The following is an 18,316-nucleotide window of genomic DNA, read 5'->3' on the forward strand; positions in this document are numbered from 1 at the left end:
AAACATTCAAATGTCAACAGAAATGTGACAACTGAAATTTGTTGGGCTTAAATGAATTTAGCGGCTACTCTAGAATGCATCTGTATTGCTTATTCTTTTATTCATTTGGAGTAATAACGACATACTGGAATAATAATGACAGTATGAAGTTTTTAGTAACCTTGACAGCACCAATAATTCATAACGGATCGTTAGTGCTTGTTTCTCTGGTTTCCGTTTTTGGGAAAATTTTTATCACTAACTCTGGTTTCCGTTTATTGGAGGATTGTTTTACAATTTTCTTTCCAGGGGGCGTCGTAAGAAGTAAACACGTTTTTCGTAAAACTGGGTGAGAAACGTGTTTAAATACGTTATTGGAAAGTAAGTTGTCAGTTTTTGTAAAAAGATTTTTATAATGGGAATTCACGATCAAAGGCTTATGCGTAAATTGAAAAGGAGAGAGAAGAAGAAGAAAGAACATTTACAGGAAAAAAAATTGAAGTGTACGGGTGAGTCGGTGTTTCAGTGTTTTTTTTTTTTTTTTATGTCGTATATCCATGCCACTGCAGTACATGGACTGTCGTTTTCTTTTCTTAAGGAAAAAATTAACAAATTAAAGTCTATTTTCCCTTTTCCCATTTACCGATATGTTAACCAATACCAAAATTGAGATGCAGTCATAAAATTGTCTGGGTCACTAATTAAATCGTTGATTTAGCGTATTACTGTTTTTGTAAAGATTCACAATTTAATGTTCTTTGGCACTTCAGTGGTAAGTGGACGAGCTCCAAAACGTTTACTCCATCTTTCATCAGACTATGTTTATCCTCCAGATCTTATTTGAATAAGGACCTTTATTCTCTACTCTGTTCAAAATTACCGCTCAATATACAGGCCATTGTTTTCCATTAAGTGTGCCATTGCACTCGTCGAAAAGAAAAAAAAAAAAAAATTATTTCAAGTGACTTGAGACAAAAACTCCAGCCGTATTCACAGCGTACACTGAAGCCTACAACACTTGTAAAACCATATAAACTGAGTTTGTATGGTTTTAAAAAATAAAAGGCTTCAGTGTACGTTGTGAATAAAGCTGGAATTTTTGTTTCAAGTCACTTGAAATAAACTCTTTTTTTTCCCACAAGTGCAATGGTATTCTTGTTTCGCCCAAGAGCTTCTGAGTTCTCTTTCTGACCCATCCAGATGGCAATATTACAGTATCATGTAAAGATAAGCTGATGGCAATCTGGTTGGCAGAACAGTTAGCCTATCTGGTCTCTAGCCAAGAGGCTGTAGTTTCAAATCCCACCTAGGGCATGGATGTTTGTGAGTGTTCCTGCAATGTCAGGCTCTGCGATAAGCCTGTTGAGATCTCCCAAAGTGTCATTGCTAACTTCTTTTTTTTTTTTTTTTTTACTTTTTTACTTTGTGTCAACATAATTGTTGACTTCTTAGATAAACAGACCATCTGCAAAAGTCAGATAAAATGTAGTAAAATGATTTCGTTAACATGTCCATGAGGGAAAGAGATAAATTGACTCTTGTTATACATGACTTTCAGACAGCAGAGGAGAATTTGTTCAGTGCTGTTTTGTTTATGTATCTGGTGTATGTGTGTATATGTAAATATATATATATATATATATATATATATATATATATATATATATATGTGGCGATCAGCTTTTACTCGGTTGTTATACATTTCAAAAAATAGATTTAATGACTCCAAGACCGAGATAACATATAAAGATTTTAATGATAAATACTACTAGTTTCGGCATATAGTAGCCTTCTTCAGGTATTAATAAAGGAAAGGAATACTAATAAACATTGAATTATTTAAACAAACTGGAAATTACAGGTACAAATTGCCTCACATAATCGATACATAAAAACGTTGTATTTTTCAAGTTGTTCCAACTGGCGTGCCATTGTTTGTTGCAATTGTGCGTGCAAGTTCACGTGAACGGCAATATTGAATAACTGCAGCATGGCTATCTGGGATGTTATAACTTAAATTATTATTTAAGTGGACCGGGTTCGGTAGGATTTCCCTTGATTCTACGATTTTCCTTTCAAACTCATCTTCACAGCGAAAAATATTTTCTGATCTATTCCAGCATACAGATACAGCTGTGAAGATGAGTTTGAAAGGAAAATCGTAGAATCAAGGGAAATCCTACTGAACCCGGTCCACTTAAATAATAATTTAAGTTATAACATCCCAGATAGCCATGCTGCAGTTATTCAATATTGCCGTTCACGTGAACTTGCACGCACAATTGCAACAAACAATGGCACGCCAGTTGGAACAACTTGAAAAATACAACGTTTTTATGTATCGATTATGTGAGGCAATTTGTACCTGTAATTTCCAGTTTGTTTAAATAATTCAATGTTTATTAGTATTCCTTTCCTTTATTAATACCTGAAGAAGGCTGCTATATGCCGAAACTAGTAGTATTTATCATTAAAATCTTTATATGTTATCTCAGTCTTGGAGTCATTAAATCTATTTTTTGAAATATATATATATTGGTAGTTTAGTACTAGAAGCAAAATGTAGTGGAATACATCTCCCCCTTACAAGCACGTTACTGTAGTGTGAGCAAAAAAAAAAAAAAATAAAATTTTCATTGTGACACTAAAAACAGCACACAGACAACATCAGTATATATTATATTTGGTGAAAAATAGAGTAATTAGAAACAACTGGAATAAACACCATACTGCACTGTCACAAACCAAACAAAGTAAAAATTGTAACATTAAAATGCAGTCCTGCTTGGGCACAACTCAAATGAGACATAGGCTGATGTGGATGTGTTAATATATGAACATAAAAATAATTTAAAATTCTAAAATACTTGTAGCAAGTCACTTAACAGTAGGCATAATAAAAATGCTAATTTCATTAAATAACTAAACTTATTTGAATACTACATAAATGTGTAGAAATTTGAACATTACAAATTTCTACATGTACTGCATCCGTACGTCACACAAATCACTGTGTACTAGAGATGCTGGTACACCGTATCATTGTGTACCATACCAATAATAAAAAAATAGCACTGGTAATAACATTTCTGTAGAAAATGGAGAAGAATAAGTATTTTATTAATTTTTGCATTTTAGCCATTTGATGAAGATGTGATGAATCAATTGTCAGCTTGGTTGGCAGAGTGGTTAGTGTATCTGCTCGCCAGCCAAAATGCTGCAGGTTCGAATTCTGTCATGGACATGGATGCTTATTTAAGTATAAAGAGCTAATAAGCTTCATTTCGGCAATGAAAACATTACTTAAATTAAGGGGATATTAAATCCCACATAGTTTTAAAACCGAATAAGAAACTCAAAGATCGGAATCAGAGAGTTTCTTGCCGAATATAGTAAACTATAAAGTATCGGCGACACTAGCGTTAGCCAATGCAAGTGATCCTAGTACGTAGTACAATACCGGGGCTATTTTCCATAATGTAAAAACACATTTCCTAGGAAATGTGTTTTTACATTATGGAAAATACCTAAGAATAACGATCTGAACTTTCCCCCACCTTTGCAACGAGTTGCCCCGGTATTGTACTACGTACTAGGATCACTTGCATTGGCTAACGCTAGTGTCGCCGATACTTTATAGTTTACTATATTCGGCAAGAAACTCTCTGATTCCGATCTTTGAGTTTCTTATTCGGTTTTAAAACTATGTGGGATTTAATATCCCCTTAATTTAAGTAATGGATGCTTATGATTTTCTGTGAAAATATTAGCAGTGATGATGGGTGGTAGATTATGGTGGTGTAGATAATGATGGTAGTTGCTGTTCGTTGTAGTTGATGGATTTGAGTGGTGGAGACAGAGAGTTGTAGAGTACGTTTCCTCTCTTAACGAGTCTTTGGAGTCCCTGAAGGTGGGATGATGGGAAAGCTTGTGACATTGTTTCTATAATGGTAAGTTTCCTACAAACCTACCATTAGGAAAAAGGATGGTTAAGCTGTCTTGAAATGACATTGTTATTTTCTTTTTTCACTAGAACTTGGTTCTGGAGTGTTTGCTGTTGAAGTTAATGAGTCTAATGCAGGGCTTGACAAATTATGGCAAAATCCTGCTTGCCATGAAAAAAAAAAAGTATGCCCCTCATCTCCCATTTTTGATGATACCCCCCCCCCCCTAATAAGTTAATAGGAGTTTTGTAATGTCATTAGTGGGTATTATATCAATGTTTGGAGAACATTTCCTTCGTGTGAGAACAATTCCAAAAAGTAATAAGAATAGGATGAATAGTAAAAAAAAAACAAAACATTTTTTTGGAAAATAATTAGTTAAATTAATAGAATGACACTTTATATTATGCTTATTCTTTTGTGTTTTCTTTAAAGGTAAAAAAAGTTTAGAATGTTATTTTTTTATTACAAAATATATTCTATTTTGTCTAGTTTGCAGTTGCTTGCTGTGAGCAGTATGTCCTTGATCTGTATCTCAACTCATTGTTGCTTTGGTGTAGGAATGGAGACAAATTATTTGTCTGCTGCACATTGGTGGAAAGCCTTCCTCAAAGGGTGCAGGAGGTGATCAAAGTTAAAGGTAGACATACCCAATATTAGGGTGTGCTGCTGGTATCAATTGTAAATTGTTAAAGTGTCCAGACAAGTATTGGTAAATAGTGTATGTGTGTATACACACATATACATACTGTACATAGATGCATAGTACACAGCACTGATGTACTAGGTGGGATGAAGAGTTGGAAGTTGATTGTTCCTTTCTTACTGTGTGATGGTACAGTAGCATTGAGTCCCCTTTTTATGGGGAGGGGGATACGGCACCATCTAGTCTCTCCAAATTTTATCCGTGCTCCGGCACAGGCTGACAAATCGGACCTATGGCTGGGTCAGTATTCCTGGCTGTATTCCGTGTGTGTTCATGAGACCAGTTTGCCTGCTTGCGGGATGAAAAACCCCAGATAAACTGGCAGAAAAAACCTTACTGTCCACACCCAAGACCGGCTAACTTGGTTATGGCTGAGGAAGATCCTTAAGCTCCTCGCATCGTCGACAGGATTCGAACCTAGGACACTCCTTCCCCAGGCATATGATTGCGAAGCGCAAAGCCACTAGGCTAACCGTGCGGACAGTTGATTGTTGGGGACACTTAATGAGTAAGGTGTTTCAGAAGACAGAGCTATGTGGATGGAATAAAAAGAAAGGGGTGGAGCAGGTTCAGTGTGTTTGCAGTTGTACAAAGGGATGTTGGGCATCTGCTACTCTTGTTTTAGTTTTTCAACAAACCACACTTTGAATGCATATGCTCTTTAATTTATTTAAGTTCCTGACATAAACAGTATATTTTTAAGAAACACACACACATACTCAACTCTGAATGATCTTTTTCTGTTTTATTTAGAACTTTTGATAACATTACATAGTACTACTGTTCATTCAGGTTTTATTGTTTTTAATATACTTTATCCAGATGAAGTAACCCAGCAAGGTAATGAAGATACAGATCCTAGTTACATGTCTTCAGAAGTTCAAGATACAATCAGTAATAATAAAAGGAAGACTGACAAAGATTCTGACGAACATCTACAAAAGCTAAGTAAGTTAGTAGTCCTAACAGGTGGATTCAATAACAATTTTTTTTAAAAAAAATTGAAGTTAGGTTATTCTGTGAAAACAAAATGTGTGATGAAAATCTTCATTTGTTCTTTCATAATTGAGATCTGAGATCTTTTAAGGGATTGAGTTACATAACTGCAAGGAGAAGAACATATGCTATAAACAATGGGGAGAGAGAACTTGGTGTTTTATCTGGTCTAGTTTTTTTCTTCATGTGCTGAACTCTTTTGGCAGGTATTCCCTTGATCTCACACATACAGATTAGCCGGCAATTGATCATATAGGTCAATGGTGGTGAACCTTTTTATGTGCTCGTGCCAAAAGTTTACAAATCGAGTTGCTGACGTGCCGGTGATTGCTAAAAATTTACAGATCAAGTTGATGATGTGCTGGGCAGTTTTTAGTAGGGGAAAATTAATAGATTTTCTATTAATTAATTTATAATAATATATAATTCAATACAAAATACGAGGCTAATCTTCTTGAATGGCAGTCAGTCTAAAGTAGAGTAATGTGGGCAAATATGAGAATGAGGAACTGGACAATGAGACTTATTTGTGCCTATGGTCCCACAGAAGGTTCTACTAAGGTAGAAGAGGAATTTTTTGATGCTTTAGAAACAGCAACTGACACAATGAAAAAGGAAAACTTGGTCCCTGTTAGGGATCTAAATAGCAAAGTAGGAAATGATTGTGAGACATACAAAAATATTTTGGGAAAATTTGGAGAAAAGAGCAATGCTAATAATAAAGGCAAATATCTGTTGGATTCCTGCTCAGGACATGGACTGGTTATTACTAACACCATGTTCCAACATAAAAATGTGCACAAATTCACATGGAGAGAAGAGGCAAGGAATAAGAAGAGTCTCATTGATTATGTTATTGTTGATAGTGATGTTTTCTCCCTGCTGCAGGACACCAGAGTGTACAGAGGATTTGAAATTAAAAGTGATCACTATTTAGTCTTGAGCAGGATAAAATTGAATTTCATATTGAAAAGAATAACATGTAAGAAAGTTTTAAAGCGAATAAAAGTTGAGCAGCTCTCAGATGTATAGTGCAGCCTAACATATACAAAGATTATTGAAGAAAAAATTTTGAGTTTGAAAAAGAGTTCGAGAACAGGAACCAAACCTTGGAGATTGAGTGGCAAGCCTTGAAGAAAACCCTGATTGATTCAGCCACAGAGACATGTGGTGAGGTTGTCTGCAAGGAGAGAAAAATCAGGACTCCATGGTGGACACAGGAAGTTAAAGAGGCAGTGAAGGAAAAGAAGAAATCATACCAAAAGTTCCTGGCAAATAAGTCAGCTTTTGCTCTTAGAGAATACAAAGACAAATGTAAGAAAGCCAAACACTGTGTAAAACTAGCTGAACAAAAGTCATGGGAGGACTTTTTCAAGAATATAGAAAATAAATATCAAGAAGGTGGCAAAATATTCTGGAGGTTGTTGAAGAAGCTTAGGAATGGAGGAAAGAGTGCTGTAAAAGGAGTTAGAGATGATAAAGGTGACATGAAAACAGGAGAAAAAGATATCCTTGAAGTATGGAGTAATTACTTTGAAAAACTGCTAAATGAAACAAACAGTAATGACAGCACAGTGCTAAAAAACACTGACCAGGCATGCAGTCAGGAATACATATCCATACTTGATGTAGAAAAAGCCATCAAAGGCTTGAAATGTGGAAAGGCAGCAGGAGTAGATGATATTTGACCAGAAATGCTGAAGTATGGTGGTATAAAAGTCTTACAGTGGCTGCACTGCATAGTTCAGAAAGCCTGGACAGAGGGACGAATTCCCGATGATTGGAGTAGAGCTCTCATAGTACCCATATATAAAAAGGGAAATAAAACTGAATGTGAGAATTACAGAGGTATTTCCCTACTGAGTGTCCCTGGCAAGATCTATGCAAGTATACTTGAGAAACGGTTGAGAAGAATTGTGGAAGAAAAGCTTGGTGAAGAACAAGCTGGATTCAGGCCAAACAGAGGCTGTCAGGATCAGATCTTCACTTTACGACAAACAGTCGAGAAAACATGGGAATATAACAAAGATCTGTATTTAAGTTTTGTCGATTTGGAAAAGGCATATGACAGGGTGCCAAGAGAGAAGCTATTCAATACGCTGCAGTTATATGGTGTCAATGGGGCATTATATCAAGCAATACTTAGTCTTTATTTGAGTTGTAAGTCAGCAGTTAGAATTGAAGGAAGTACAGGAAGATGGTTTAATGTTAAATCTGGTGTGAGACAAGGATGTACATTATCCCCTCTGTTATTCATTATCTATATGGATCACATTATGAAGGAAAGTGGTATTAAACTTATTGGTTAAACTTATTGGTTAAACCAAAATAAAAAATGATGGTACAACATGACAAAATTTCATGCCGGCTGGGGCGTCGCCCGGTTAAACAAGGCCCCCGTTGTTTTTGCCAGGGAACCAGGGCGAACAGCGAAAAGTCAGCTACTGGAACAAATCTGAAAACAAACCCCAACTCAACATCACCAGAGTTAAAGATCGGTACTATCAACGTAAGAAGCCTGAATGGCAAAGAAATGGAGTTAGCTGAGGAATTAGATAAGTACCAGATCGACATAATAGGGGTGACTGAAACAAAAAAGACCAAAACTGGTGAGATCTTTCTGAGCAATAAATACAAAATGTTATATTCAGGCAATAACAATCAAGGAAAAGAAGGAGTAGCCATAGTATTCAACACAAAATACGAGGCTAATCTTCTTGAATGGCAGTCAGTCTCAAGTAGAGTAATGTGGGCAAATATCCGAATGGGGAACTGGACAATGAGACTTATTTGTGCCTATGGTCCCACGGAAGGCTCTACTAAGGTAGAAGTGGAGGAATTTTTTGAGGCTTTAGAAAAAGCAACTGACACAATGAAAAAGGAAAAGTTGGTCCTTGTTGGGGATCTAAATAGTAGAGTAGGAAATGATTGTGAGACATACAAAAATATTTTGGGAAAATTTGGAGAAAAAAGCAAAGCTAATAATAATGGCAAATATCTGTTGGATTTCTGCTCAGGACATGGACTGGTTATTACTAACACCATGTTCCAACATAAAAATGTGCACAAATTCACATGGAGAGAAGAGGCTAGGAATAAGAAAAGTCTCATTGACTATGTTATTGTTGATAGTGATGTTTTCTCCCTGGTGCAGGACACCAGAGTGTACAGAGGATTTGAAATTGGAAGTGATCACTATTTAGTCTTGAGCAGGATAAAATTGAATTTCATATTGAAAAGAATAACATGTAAGAAAGTTTTAAAGCGAATAAAAGTTGAGCAGCTCTCAGATGTAAACTGTAGACTAAAATACAGAAATATTATTGAAAAGAAAATGAAAGAGTTTGAGAACAGGAATCAAACCTTGGAGATTCAGTGGCAAACTCTGAAGGAAACATTGATTGATTCTGCCAGAGAGGCATGTGGTGAGGTTGTGTGCAAAGATAAAAAAATCAGAACTCCCTGGTGGACACAGGAAGTTAAAGAGGCAGTGAAGGAAAAGAAGAAAGCATATCAAAAGTTCCTGGCAAATAAGTCAGCTTTTACTCTTACAGAATACAGAGACAAATGTAAGAAAGCTAAACAGTGTGTAAAACTAGCTAAACAAAAGTCATGGGAGGACTTTGGCAAGAATATAGAAAATAAATATCAAGAAGGTGGCAAAATATTCTGGAGGTTGTTGAAGAAGCTTAGGAATGGAGGAAAGAGTGCTGTAAAAGGAATTAGAGATGATAAAGGTGAAATGAAAACAGGAGAAAAAGATATCCTTGAAGTATGGAGTAATTACTTTGAAAAACTGCTAAATGAAACAAGCAGTGATGACAGCACAGTGATAAAAAACACTGACCAGGCATGCAGTCAGGAATACATATCCATACTTGAAGTAGAAAAAGCCATCAAAGGCTTGAAATGTGGAAAGGCAGCAGGAGTAGATGATATTCGACCAGAAATGCTGAAGTATGGTGGTATAAGAGTCTTACAGTGGCTGCACTGCATAGTTCAGAAAGCCTGGACAGAGGGACGAATTCCTGATGATTGGAGTAGAGCTCTCATAGTACCCATATATAAAAAGGGAAATAAAACTGAATGTGAGAATTACAGAGGTATTTCCCTACTGAGTGTTCCTGGCAAGATCTATGCAAGTATACTTGAGAAACGGTTGAGAAGAATTGTGGAAGAAAAGCTTGGTGAAGAACAAGCTGGATTCAGGCCAAATAGAGGCTGTCAGGATCAGATCTTCACTTTATGACAAATAGTCGAGAAAGCATGGGAATATAACAAAGATCTGTATTTAAGTTTTGTTGATTTGGAAAAGGCATATGACAAGGTGCCAAGAGAGAAGCTATTCAATACGCTGCAGTTATATGGTGTCAATGGGGCATTATATCAAGCAATACTTAGTCTGTATTTGAGTTGTGAGTCAGCAGTTAGAATTGAAGGAAGTACAGGAAGATGGTTTAATGTTAAATCTGGTGTGAGACAAGGATGTACATTATCCCCTCTGTTATTCATTATCTATATGGATCACATTATGAAGGAATGTGGTATTAAACCTGATATCAAAATTGGAGATGTTAATGTCAGCTCTTTGCTTTATGCGGATGATGTTATACTTCTAAATAAATCCGCTACAAGTCTGCAAGATTCTCTGACTAAATTGAATAGCTGTTGTAATAGATATGGTATGAAGGTTAGCAATAAAAAGACAAAGACAATGAAAATAGGCAGAATCATTGAAAATGTCAACTGTGTTGTGAATGGAGAACCTGTGGAACAAGTAAAACATTTTAGCTACTTGGGCACAATTTTTACTGAAGATGGTAAACTAAATATAGAAATAGACAACAGAATCAGCAAAGCTGGTATCGTGGGAAGTCAATTGAATAAATTCATATGGAATAAGAAAGAAATTAGTCGGAACACTAAATTAGCTGTGTACAAAACTGTGTTCAAACCAATTTTAACTTATGGATCTGAGAGCTGGGTCAGAAGTAAAACACTTGACCAAAGACTAGAGACCGCAGATATGAGAGTCCTGAGAAAGATTAGAGGCGTGAACAGATGGCATCAATGGCAATATCATATTAAAAATGAGGATATTAGGAAAGAACTTGACATTGTCAGCATCCAGTAATGCGTTAGCAGAGCTAATCTCAGATGGTATGGTCACTTAAATAGAATGGGAGAGGAAAGATTAGCAAAACAAGTGTTCTCTGCCAGGTTGGCAGGAAAACGACCCAGAGGAAGACCAAGATATAGGTGGATTGATACGGTACAAAGTGCCTTAGACTATAGAAATATAAGATCTGATAATGTTGGAGTCTTGACAAGTAACAGACTGATTTGGAGGAAAATTGTAGATAGGAAGTTAGTAATGATGTAATTTTTTCATGTAGTACTGTCATATCCTGTACACCCCTTGAGGGTACATGGCAGGAATTTGATGATGATGATGATGATGTGGTATTAAACATGATATCAAAATTGGAGATGTTAATATCAGCTTTTTGCTTTATGTGGATGATGTTATACTTCTAAATAAATCCGCTTCAAGTCTGCAAGATTCTCTGACTAAATTGAATAGCTGTTGTAATAGATATGGTATGAAGGTCAGCAATAAAAAGACAAAGACAATGAAAATAGGCAGAATCATTGAAAATGTCAACTGTGTTGTGAATTGAGAACCTGTGGAACAAGTAAAGCATTTCAGCTACTTAGGCACGATTTTTAGTGAAGATGGTAAATTATATATGGAAATAGACAACAGAATCAACGAAGCTGGTATGGTGGGAAGTCAGTTGAATAAATTTATATGGAATAAGAGAGAAATTAGTCGGAACACTAAATTAGCTGTATACAAGACAGTGTTCAAACTAGTTTTAACTTATGGATCTGAGAGCTGGGTCAGAAGTAAAACACTTGACCAAAGACTAGAGACCGCAGATATGAGAGTCCTGAAAAAGATTAGAGGCGTGAACAGATAGCATCAATGGCAATATCATATTAAAAACGAGGATATTAGGAAAGAACTTGACATTGTCAGCATCCAGGAATGCGTTAGCAGAGCTAATTTCAGGTGGTATGGTCACTTAAATAGAATGGGAGAGAAAAGATTAGCAAAACAAGTGTTCTCTGCCAGGTTGGCAGGAAAACGACCCAGAGGAAGACCAAGATATAGGTGGATTGATACGGTATAAAGTGCCTTAGACGATAGAAATATAAGATCTGATAATGTTGGAGTCTTAACAAGTAACAGACTGATTTGGAGGAAAATTGTAGATAGGAAGTTAATAGTGATGTAATTTTTTCATGTAGTACTATCATATCCTGTACACCCCTTGAGGGTACATGGCAGGAATTTGATGATGATGATAATATATAATATTTTATAAATAATATTTTATTTTATTTATAATATTTATTTAAATATAAATTTATAATATTATTCAGTGTAAAATTGATTAGTGTATTAGCTGAGCAGGGGAAGCTCAACTTGTCGGCGAAATGCTTATTGTATTTACTCGAATATAACTTGCCCTCGTATATAACTCACCCCCCCACCCCCCCGATTTTACTTAACGATATTACCTCGCACACGAAAAATGTTTAAACATGTTCACATTGAGGCGATAGTAACTCCCCCCCCCGCTCCCCCTTGGTTAAAAACACACCCACCCCAAAGCCATTACTGCAGATGCAAGAAAAACAAGTGTCGTTTTGTTATATCCCTGAGTAAGGTACAGAGGCTTTTGCAGTCTGTGTAATGTATTTTTCAACAAACAGTGCGATTCATTAGTTAGCTGTTTTTATTCCAGCTGTCTCTAATTGCACTATTATTTTCCCCTCCCACAGAAACTGCCGTACAGACTCAAGTCAACAACTTTGTTTCAGTGCAACCATATGTTGCACTTAAACACAGTATCTAACTAAAAACTATTGTCCAATTTTCAATTACATGAAATAAGTGTTTATTTTATTGCATTTGAAATTCTCAATGTCATTATGACAGATCATAACTTCAAATAAAATTCTATCACAAATTGAAACATGCCATATGATTATGGTGACCATACGTCCTTTATTTAAGAGGACAGTGACAGTCCTTTATTTCACTGCTCTGTCATTTTTTTTCTAAAATGGCCATTTTGTACTTTATTTTGTGACTTGAAATAGTAAATTGTAAATTAATGCCAACATATTTAAAGATGCTATTCATAAATTTCACCAAACCTGCATTGATTATTTAAATAACTGGGACAGTTGTTTCGTGGAAATGGAAGTATTTGAATGCATCCTACTACTATGAGAAATCTCTCTGTGGGTGAAGATCGAGGAAAGTGTTTTGTTCATTTCCAGTCACTGGAACTTAAATATAAATGACGGTGAACTAATTGATGAAGTTTCATGTATTAAAAGTTATGTCACCAGTGAAAAGATCGAAGAATGGTGACAAAATGACGTAGTAGGGTTGAATATTTTAAATATTTTGCAGATAAACGTGTATCTTTTAAAAACATTTTAAAAATCGTTGAATTTTGCTTATGTCTCCTTGGATCTAACTCCCACTGAACAAGTATTTTCATTAGTGAAAAATATGTGGACCAGTGAAAAAAAAAACAATTAAAAATCGAAACATTGAAAGCATGCATTTATACCAAATGTAACTTTGACATGAATTGAATACAGTTTTATCAATTTTTGAAACACAAACCCCTGATTTATTAAAAAAAAAAGTTCATTCTTGTGAAAAGTATCTAAATTAAATTTTTTTAAAGTAATAATATGATTGTTTAAAATGCTATGTATATGCTTATATTTTACAATAAATGTTATAAAGCTTTTTAGTTTTAATGAAACAAATAAACGCAACCTGTGTTTTTTTTATTTATTATGAAACAATTTCTGATTTGTCCTTTATTTTCTCCAAAAAAATAGTCACTATAATGCTTGTGTGAGTTTGCCTGCCAGCTCAATCCAAACTAGCAGGAATAAAATTGAATCAGGGGTTGAAACTTTGTGTGATTTCAGCCCGCTGGTAATGAGAAGTTCTGTCGGAACGATAACTGACACCCTGTCGTGAATGTGTTAACTAGGAAATGTATAGTGAATGTTGTTATGACAGTTTCAGATGTTACGGAATTTGGTTGAAGAGAATTAGCATTTCAACTCAACACTTGTCGGTTGCCTATGTCTTTGGGTCGCGTGATCTTTTGTTAATACTGCACCAATCATATGCACGTCTTCATAGATGCTCTCTCGTGTAAAACAAAATTTAACTTGTACGCATTGTGATAATTAAAAAAAAGTTGAATAATTTATAAGCATATAAAAGGATATCACTTGTAAATTGTTGACATGCCAGCAAAATTCTCGGACGTTCGCCATCTATGATATAGGTGATTAAAAACCAACAGTATGATAATGTTATAGTAATCTACTATTCCATCTCCTTGATTGCACCAGAACTCATTTAGCTAGTACTTGATCATGACTTGAGGCACTATAATGATTGAAGCTGTTTTGATTTGGTATTAAAAATGGATATTTGTATTCATTCACAATAGTTTAGGAATGCTTATAGCAATTGGCTGTTGCCAATTGCTATAAGCATTCCTTTAATGTCAGCACATTAATTGCTTATTAAGCATTTAATGTGCTGACATTAAAGGTGCCAGTAACAGGGTATTTTATCAATTATTAAAATTGCCACCACACTATTAAAAAAAAAAAAGAAAAGAAAAGAAAGACAGCTAATAATTTGACAAGGTTGCCAAAGCATAGCCATGCTGTATTCATTTGTATTAGTATTATTTCTAGATCTCTGGAAAAACTCCTCATTTTCCTGTACAGATAATATATACAGAAATCTGTGGTTTGGAAATTCAGCAGAAGCAACTATGGCTATGAAGTCGATGTATTATGTGTCTGTTATCCGTTACTTCTTCAGGTTAGTTTGCAAGGGGGGGGGGGGAACTTGCCACAGCTATATGAGACTGGCTAACTCACTTTCAGTTGAAAACTAATAGTTTCTTTGCATCTATGGCATTCATATTCAGGTCTTTCTAGCCAAATGGCATCATCAATTTCGACTGAGCTGCAGAAACGAGAGGAAAAGAATGTTACCAGTGGATCAGTTTTGAATGTTACATTGATGCCTTCTGGATGTGTGAGAAGTAGAAGCATGGACAAGCAGAAGTTGCATGTCATTGGCTTTGGAAGAAAAACTAGAAGGCACAACTGCCATGTGTACAGATGAGGTTTCCTTTTGTGCTTTTGGATGTGGATTTGATGATGGGTTTTTGCATTGTTGTAAAGTTCAGTGTACGTTGAGAATGAACTAAATTTTTATCTGAAGCTGCAGTTGATTCTTGCACTAAGAAACTTGTAGACATCTACGAAATAGGTTGCTATAGTGGAAATTTTATAATAAATTTCTTTTAGTATAGCATTGATGTTAAGTCTTTAACAGGGACTTTTCATTAGTTTATTGTAGGAGTGAATTTACAATAGTGGTATTTGCTGTAGCAAGAGCAGACTGTATTTGTGAATTTTCAGTGAAGAGGAACAAACATCAAAGCAGTCCAGTATAGCTGACTCATCATTCCATAACTCTGACGGTATATGCGAAGTGGAAAGAGTTTTATTAAATCAAGTCCTACTGAGGTGGATTAGAGTTTGGCAAGGTACTTTTTGAGGTTATAGAATTTTAAGTGATTCCATTTTGGGCATAAGATATTAGGCTTTTGTATATAGTGTATATTGTCAGCATGGAATCAATCAATATACGAATCATAGGTTTAGTGCTTTCTTGGGAAATTGGTGATTTGTAATAAATTATTCAGTTTTTTTTTTCCCCAGATGCCTATATGAAAACTAGTATTACTGCATCTTATGGCGATATTCAGCATGGCCGTGGCATTCCTTTGTCTGCTAATAATGGTATAATATGATAGATGTACTGTATTTAAAATTTAGGCATTTTTTAAGTATATTAGAAATAGACTAACTGCTTTCTGTTGTAAATATTTCTGTTATAAACCAGAACATTTATTTTTAACAATTCTTTTAAAATTGTATGTGGTATTTCTATGAAGTTAAACCTTTTACTAAACATGAATTGCTCAACAATTAGATTTGTTGATGATTATCTTTCAAAAGGTGAAGTTGTGATTATATATACTTTTTTGTATGTATGTGTTCTTTCTTTTCTTCAGAAAAGAAAAAAGAAGATTTAAGTGAAAGCAGAGAAGTAGATGAAGAAATTACTAATCATTCTGAGAAGGAAGATCAAGAAACCTCTTTACATGGTAATATATATATTTATATTATCATTTATTCTTTAGCTCACCACAGTACCTGTAGTACTGTGTGAGATAAAGAATTTTTTTCTTCTACTTTTATTAATTTTTATAATTTTCTTTGTGTTTTTTGAAATTCATTTTTTATCTGGTTTAGAAACTCTGCTCTGGAGGCCAAATGTGGAACTTTCTTAAGCTGCTTCAGGCCTCCAGTAAGTGGAGCAGTGGTCTCACCTGCAGTCTCTGTTGGTTAGAGAGCAGATATGCCAACTCTTTAGCCAACTAGGTTGGCATAATTTAAATGATTTAAGTTTATATAATTAATATTTAGGTTGACATAATTTAAATTATATAATTAAGTTATATATTTTTAAAAATAGAGTTTAAAAATGCTTTGAAAAATTTTGAATATATTTATTCCTCATCTATTTTTCTTGTGACAGATCTAATTCAGTTTTCAGTAATGCCTTTTGTATTGAATCTTCATAAATAGTGAACTAATTTAATAAATAGCGGACTTTTTAACCTAACTTAACAATATCATGATTTTTTCCCTTTATGTGATTCCCACCCACCGATTCACAAAAAAGTTGCAAACCTCCTGAAAGTAGCATTGGGTGGGCTAAGGATTTTTTTTATTTTCTTCTTCTTTTAACCCTTTTTATAGCCATTTCTGGCTATAGGTTTCTCTCAATTCTCTCCATCTGTTTCTATCCTGAGCTTGTTGCTGCGAAAGAGTTCCAATTGTTTTTCTTATATCATCTGATCATGTTCTTTCAGGTCTTCCAGCTGATCTTTTACCTTCATATGGCTGCTACTCCAGTAAAACTTTTGTCCATCTATTGTCCTTGAGTCTTGCGATGTGTCCCACCCATTTCCATTTCTTTTGAAGCATGTTTTCTCCAATATCTAAAAATGTTGTTTTAGCTCTTATTTCTTCATTTCTGATTTTATCTCTGAGTCTTATATTTAGCAGACATCCTTCCATTCTTCTTACTGTTTTTTGCATTTTATCTGTTATTTCCTTTTTGATTGGCCAAATTTCTACTCCATATGTCATAACAGGCAATACATGTTGGTTGAACAGTCTTGCTCTGTTCTCAAGTTTTATTTTACTGTTTAAAAATCTCTTCAATTTTCCAAAAGCTGCATATCCCAGTCCCATAATAATTAATTTTTATATAATTTCTTGTATTTTTATTTATTTTTTACATCAGTATTTCTCAGCATGTGGTACTCCTACTTCCAGGGGTGTGCAAAGGTTTTTGGGGAGTACGAGGTATTTTTGTTTTTAAATTTTGATTACTTTTTTTTTACTTTTATAGTTTTGTCACAGATAAACTTCAGTCTGTTCTCTAATTAATTTTTCAATAACTAAAAAAATCTAAAGGAATTTTTAAACAAGATATGTCTTTTGGTATGCATGGGCTGACCTCAATTAGGACTGTGTTTGGTTGATGGCATGATTGAGTTTGATCCGCATGTTCGAACTGTTTATATTAGAGGTTTAAATTCAAATAGTTCAAACCATGCAGTTGGAACTCTCTTCTAAATTTCGGAATCATTTGTATCTTAAGTTATAAGAGTCCTCAACGATTATTTCACCACCTGTTCCTGCATCTATATACATGTTTAATCATGTTTGTATCACAAGTTGTCTTGATGTGAATCCCCAACTATGGCTTGAACCAACAAATATAGAACCAGATTTCACCAAACTAACTTCCTTCCAAATAACAATTTTCATCATCTCATTAAACTTTTTTTATCATCAAATTCCTGTCATGTACCCTCAGGAGGTGTATAGGATGATAGTACTACATGAAAATGTTAAATGTTACTAACTTCCTGTAAACTTTTTTATTATTGAAAATTGAAATTTCAATTTTTTTCTAACATATGTATATTGAATTCCTCTAAATACAATTGTTTTTAATAATAAATTTTTTTTTTCATATGTTTCTAATTTATTGTAACATAGATGCCAGCTTGGTTGGCCAAGTGATTAGAGTACCTGCTCTCCACATGGGCTTGAATCCTGCCATGGGCATGGATGCTTGTGATTGTCTTTAGGTGGAAGATGAATTTCATTGCTTGGTGTGAGACCACTTCTCTGTTTATTGGAGGTGTGAAGTGGCTTGAAAAGGTTTCGTGTTTGGTCTCTAGAGCAGGGTTTTGGATTATGCAAAAATAATTTTAAAATAGAAAAAAAAATCTTTAGCTCACCCATTGTACAAATGTACTATAAGTTTACTAATAACCTTTCATGGGTGAGAACCATATATTGAGGGTGTTCTGAAAAGTTCTCGGCCTCAACCATTGATGGCAACACTGTTGGCAAGATTTTTTTTTTTCTAAGTTGGTACATCTGTCATAAGCATCCATGTGAAATT

General features: G+C 34.7%; 1 protein-coding gene across 1 annotated transcript in view; it reads left to right on the forward strand.

Annotated features, from left to right (window-relative positions):
- Window positions 1-299: 299 nt before the first annotated feature.
- Window positions 300-18,316, forward strand: part of pit (probable ATP-dependent RNA helicase pitchoune) — a 316,420-nt gene continuing 298,403 nt past the window's right edge. The window contains exons 1-3 of the mRNA XM_090396954.1: window positions 300-488; window positions 5,452-5,577; window positions 15,840-15,932. Coding sequence (XP_090253080.1) covers window positions 395-488; window positions 5,452-5,577; window positions 15,840-15,932 — 313 coding nt within the window. The 5' untranslated portion in view covers window positions 300-394. The remainder of the gene's footprint in view (window positions 489-5,451; window positions 5,578-15,839; window positions 15,933-18,316) is intronic.

Source organism: Typopeltis vanoorti, chromosome 8 (genome assembly GCF_054136105.1).
Source record: "Typopeltis vanoorti isolate ZY-2024b chromosome 8, IOZ_Tvanoo_1.0, whole genome shotgun sequence".
Classification (NCBI taxonomy): Eukaryota; Metazoa; Arthropoda; class Arachnida; order Uropygi; family Thelyphonidae; genus Typopeltis; species Typopeltis vanoorti.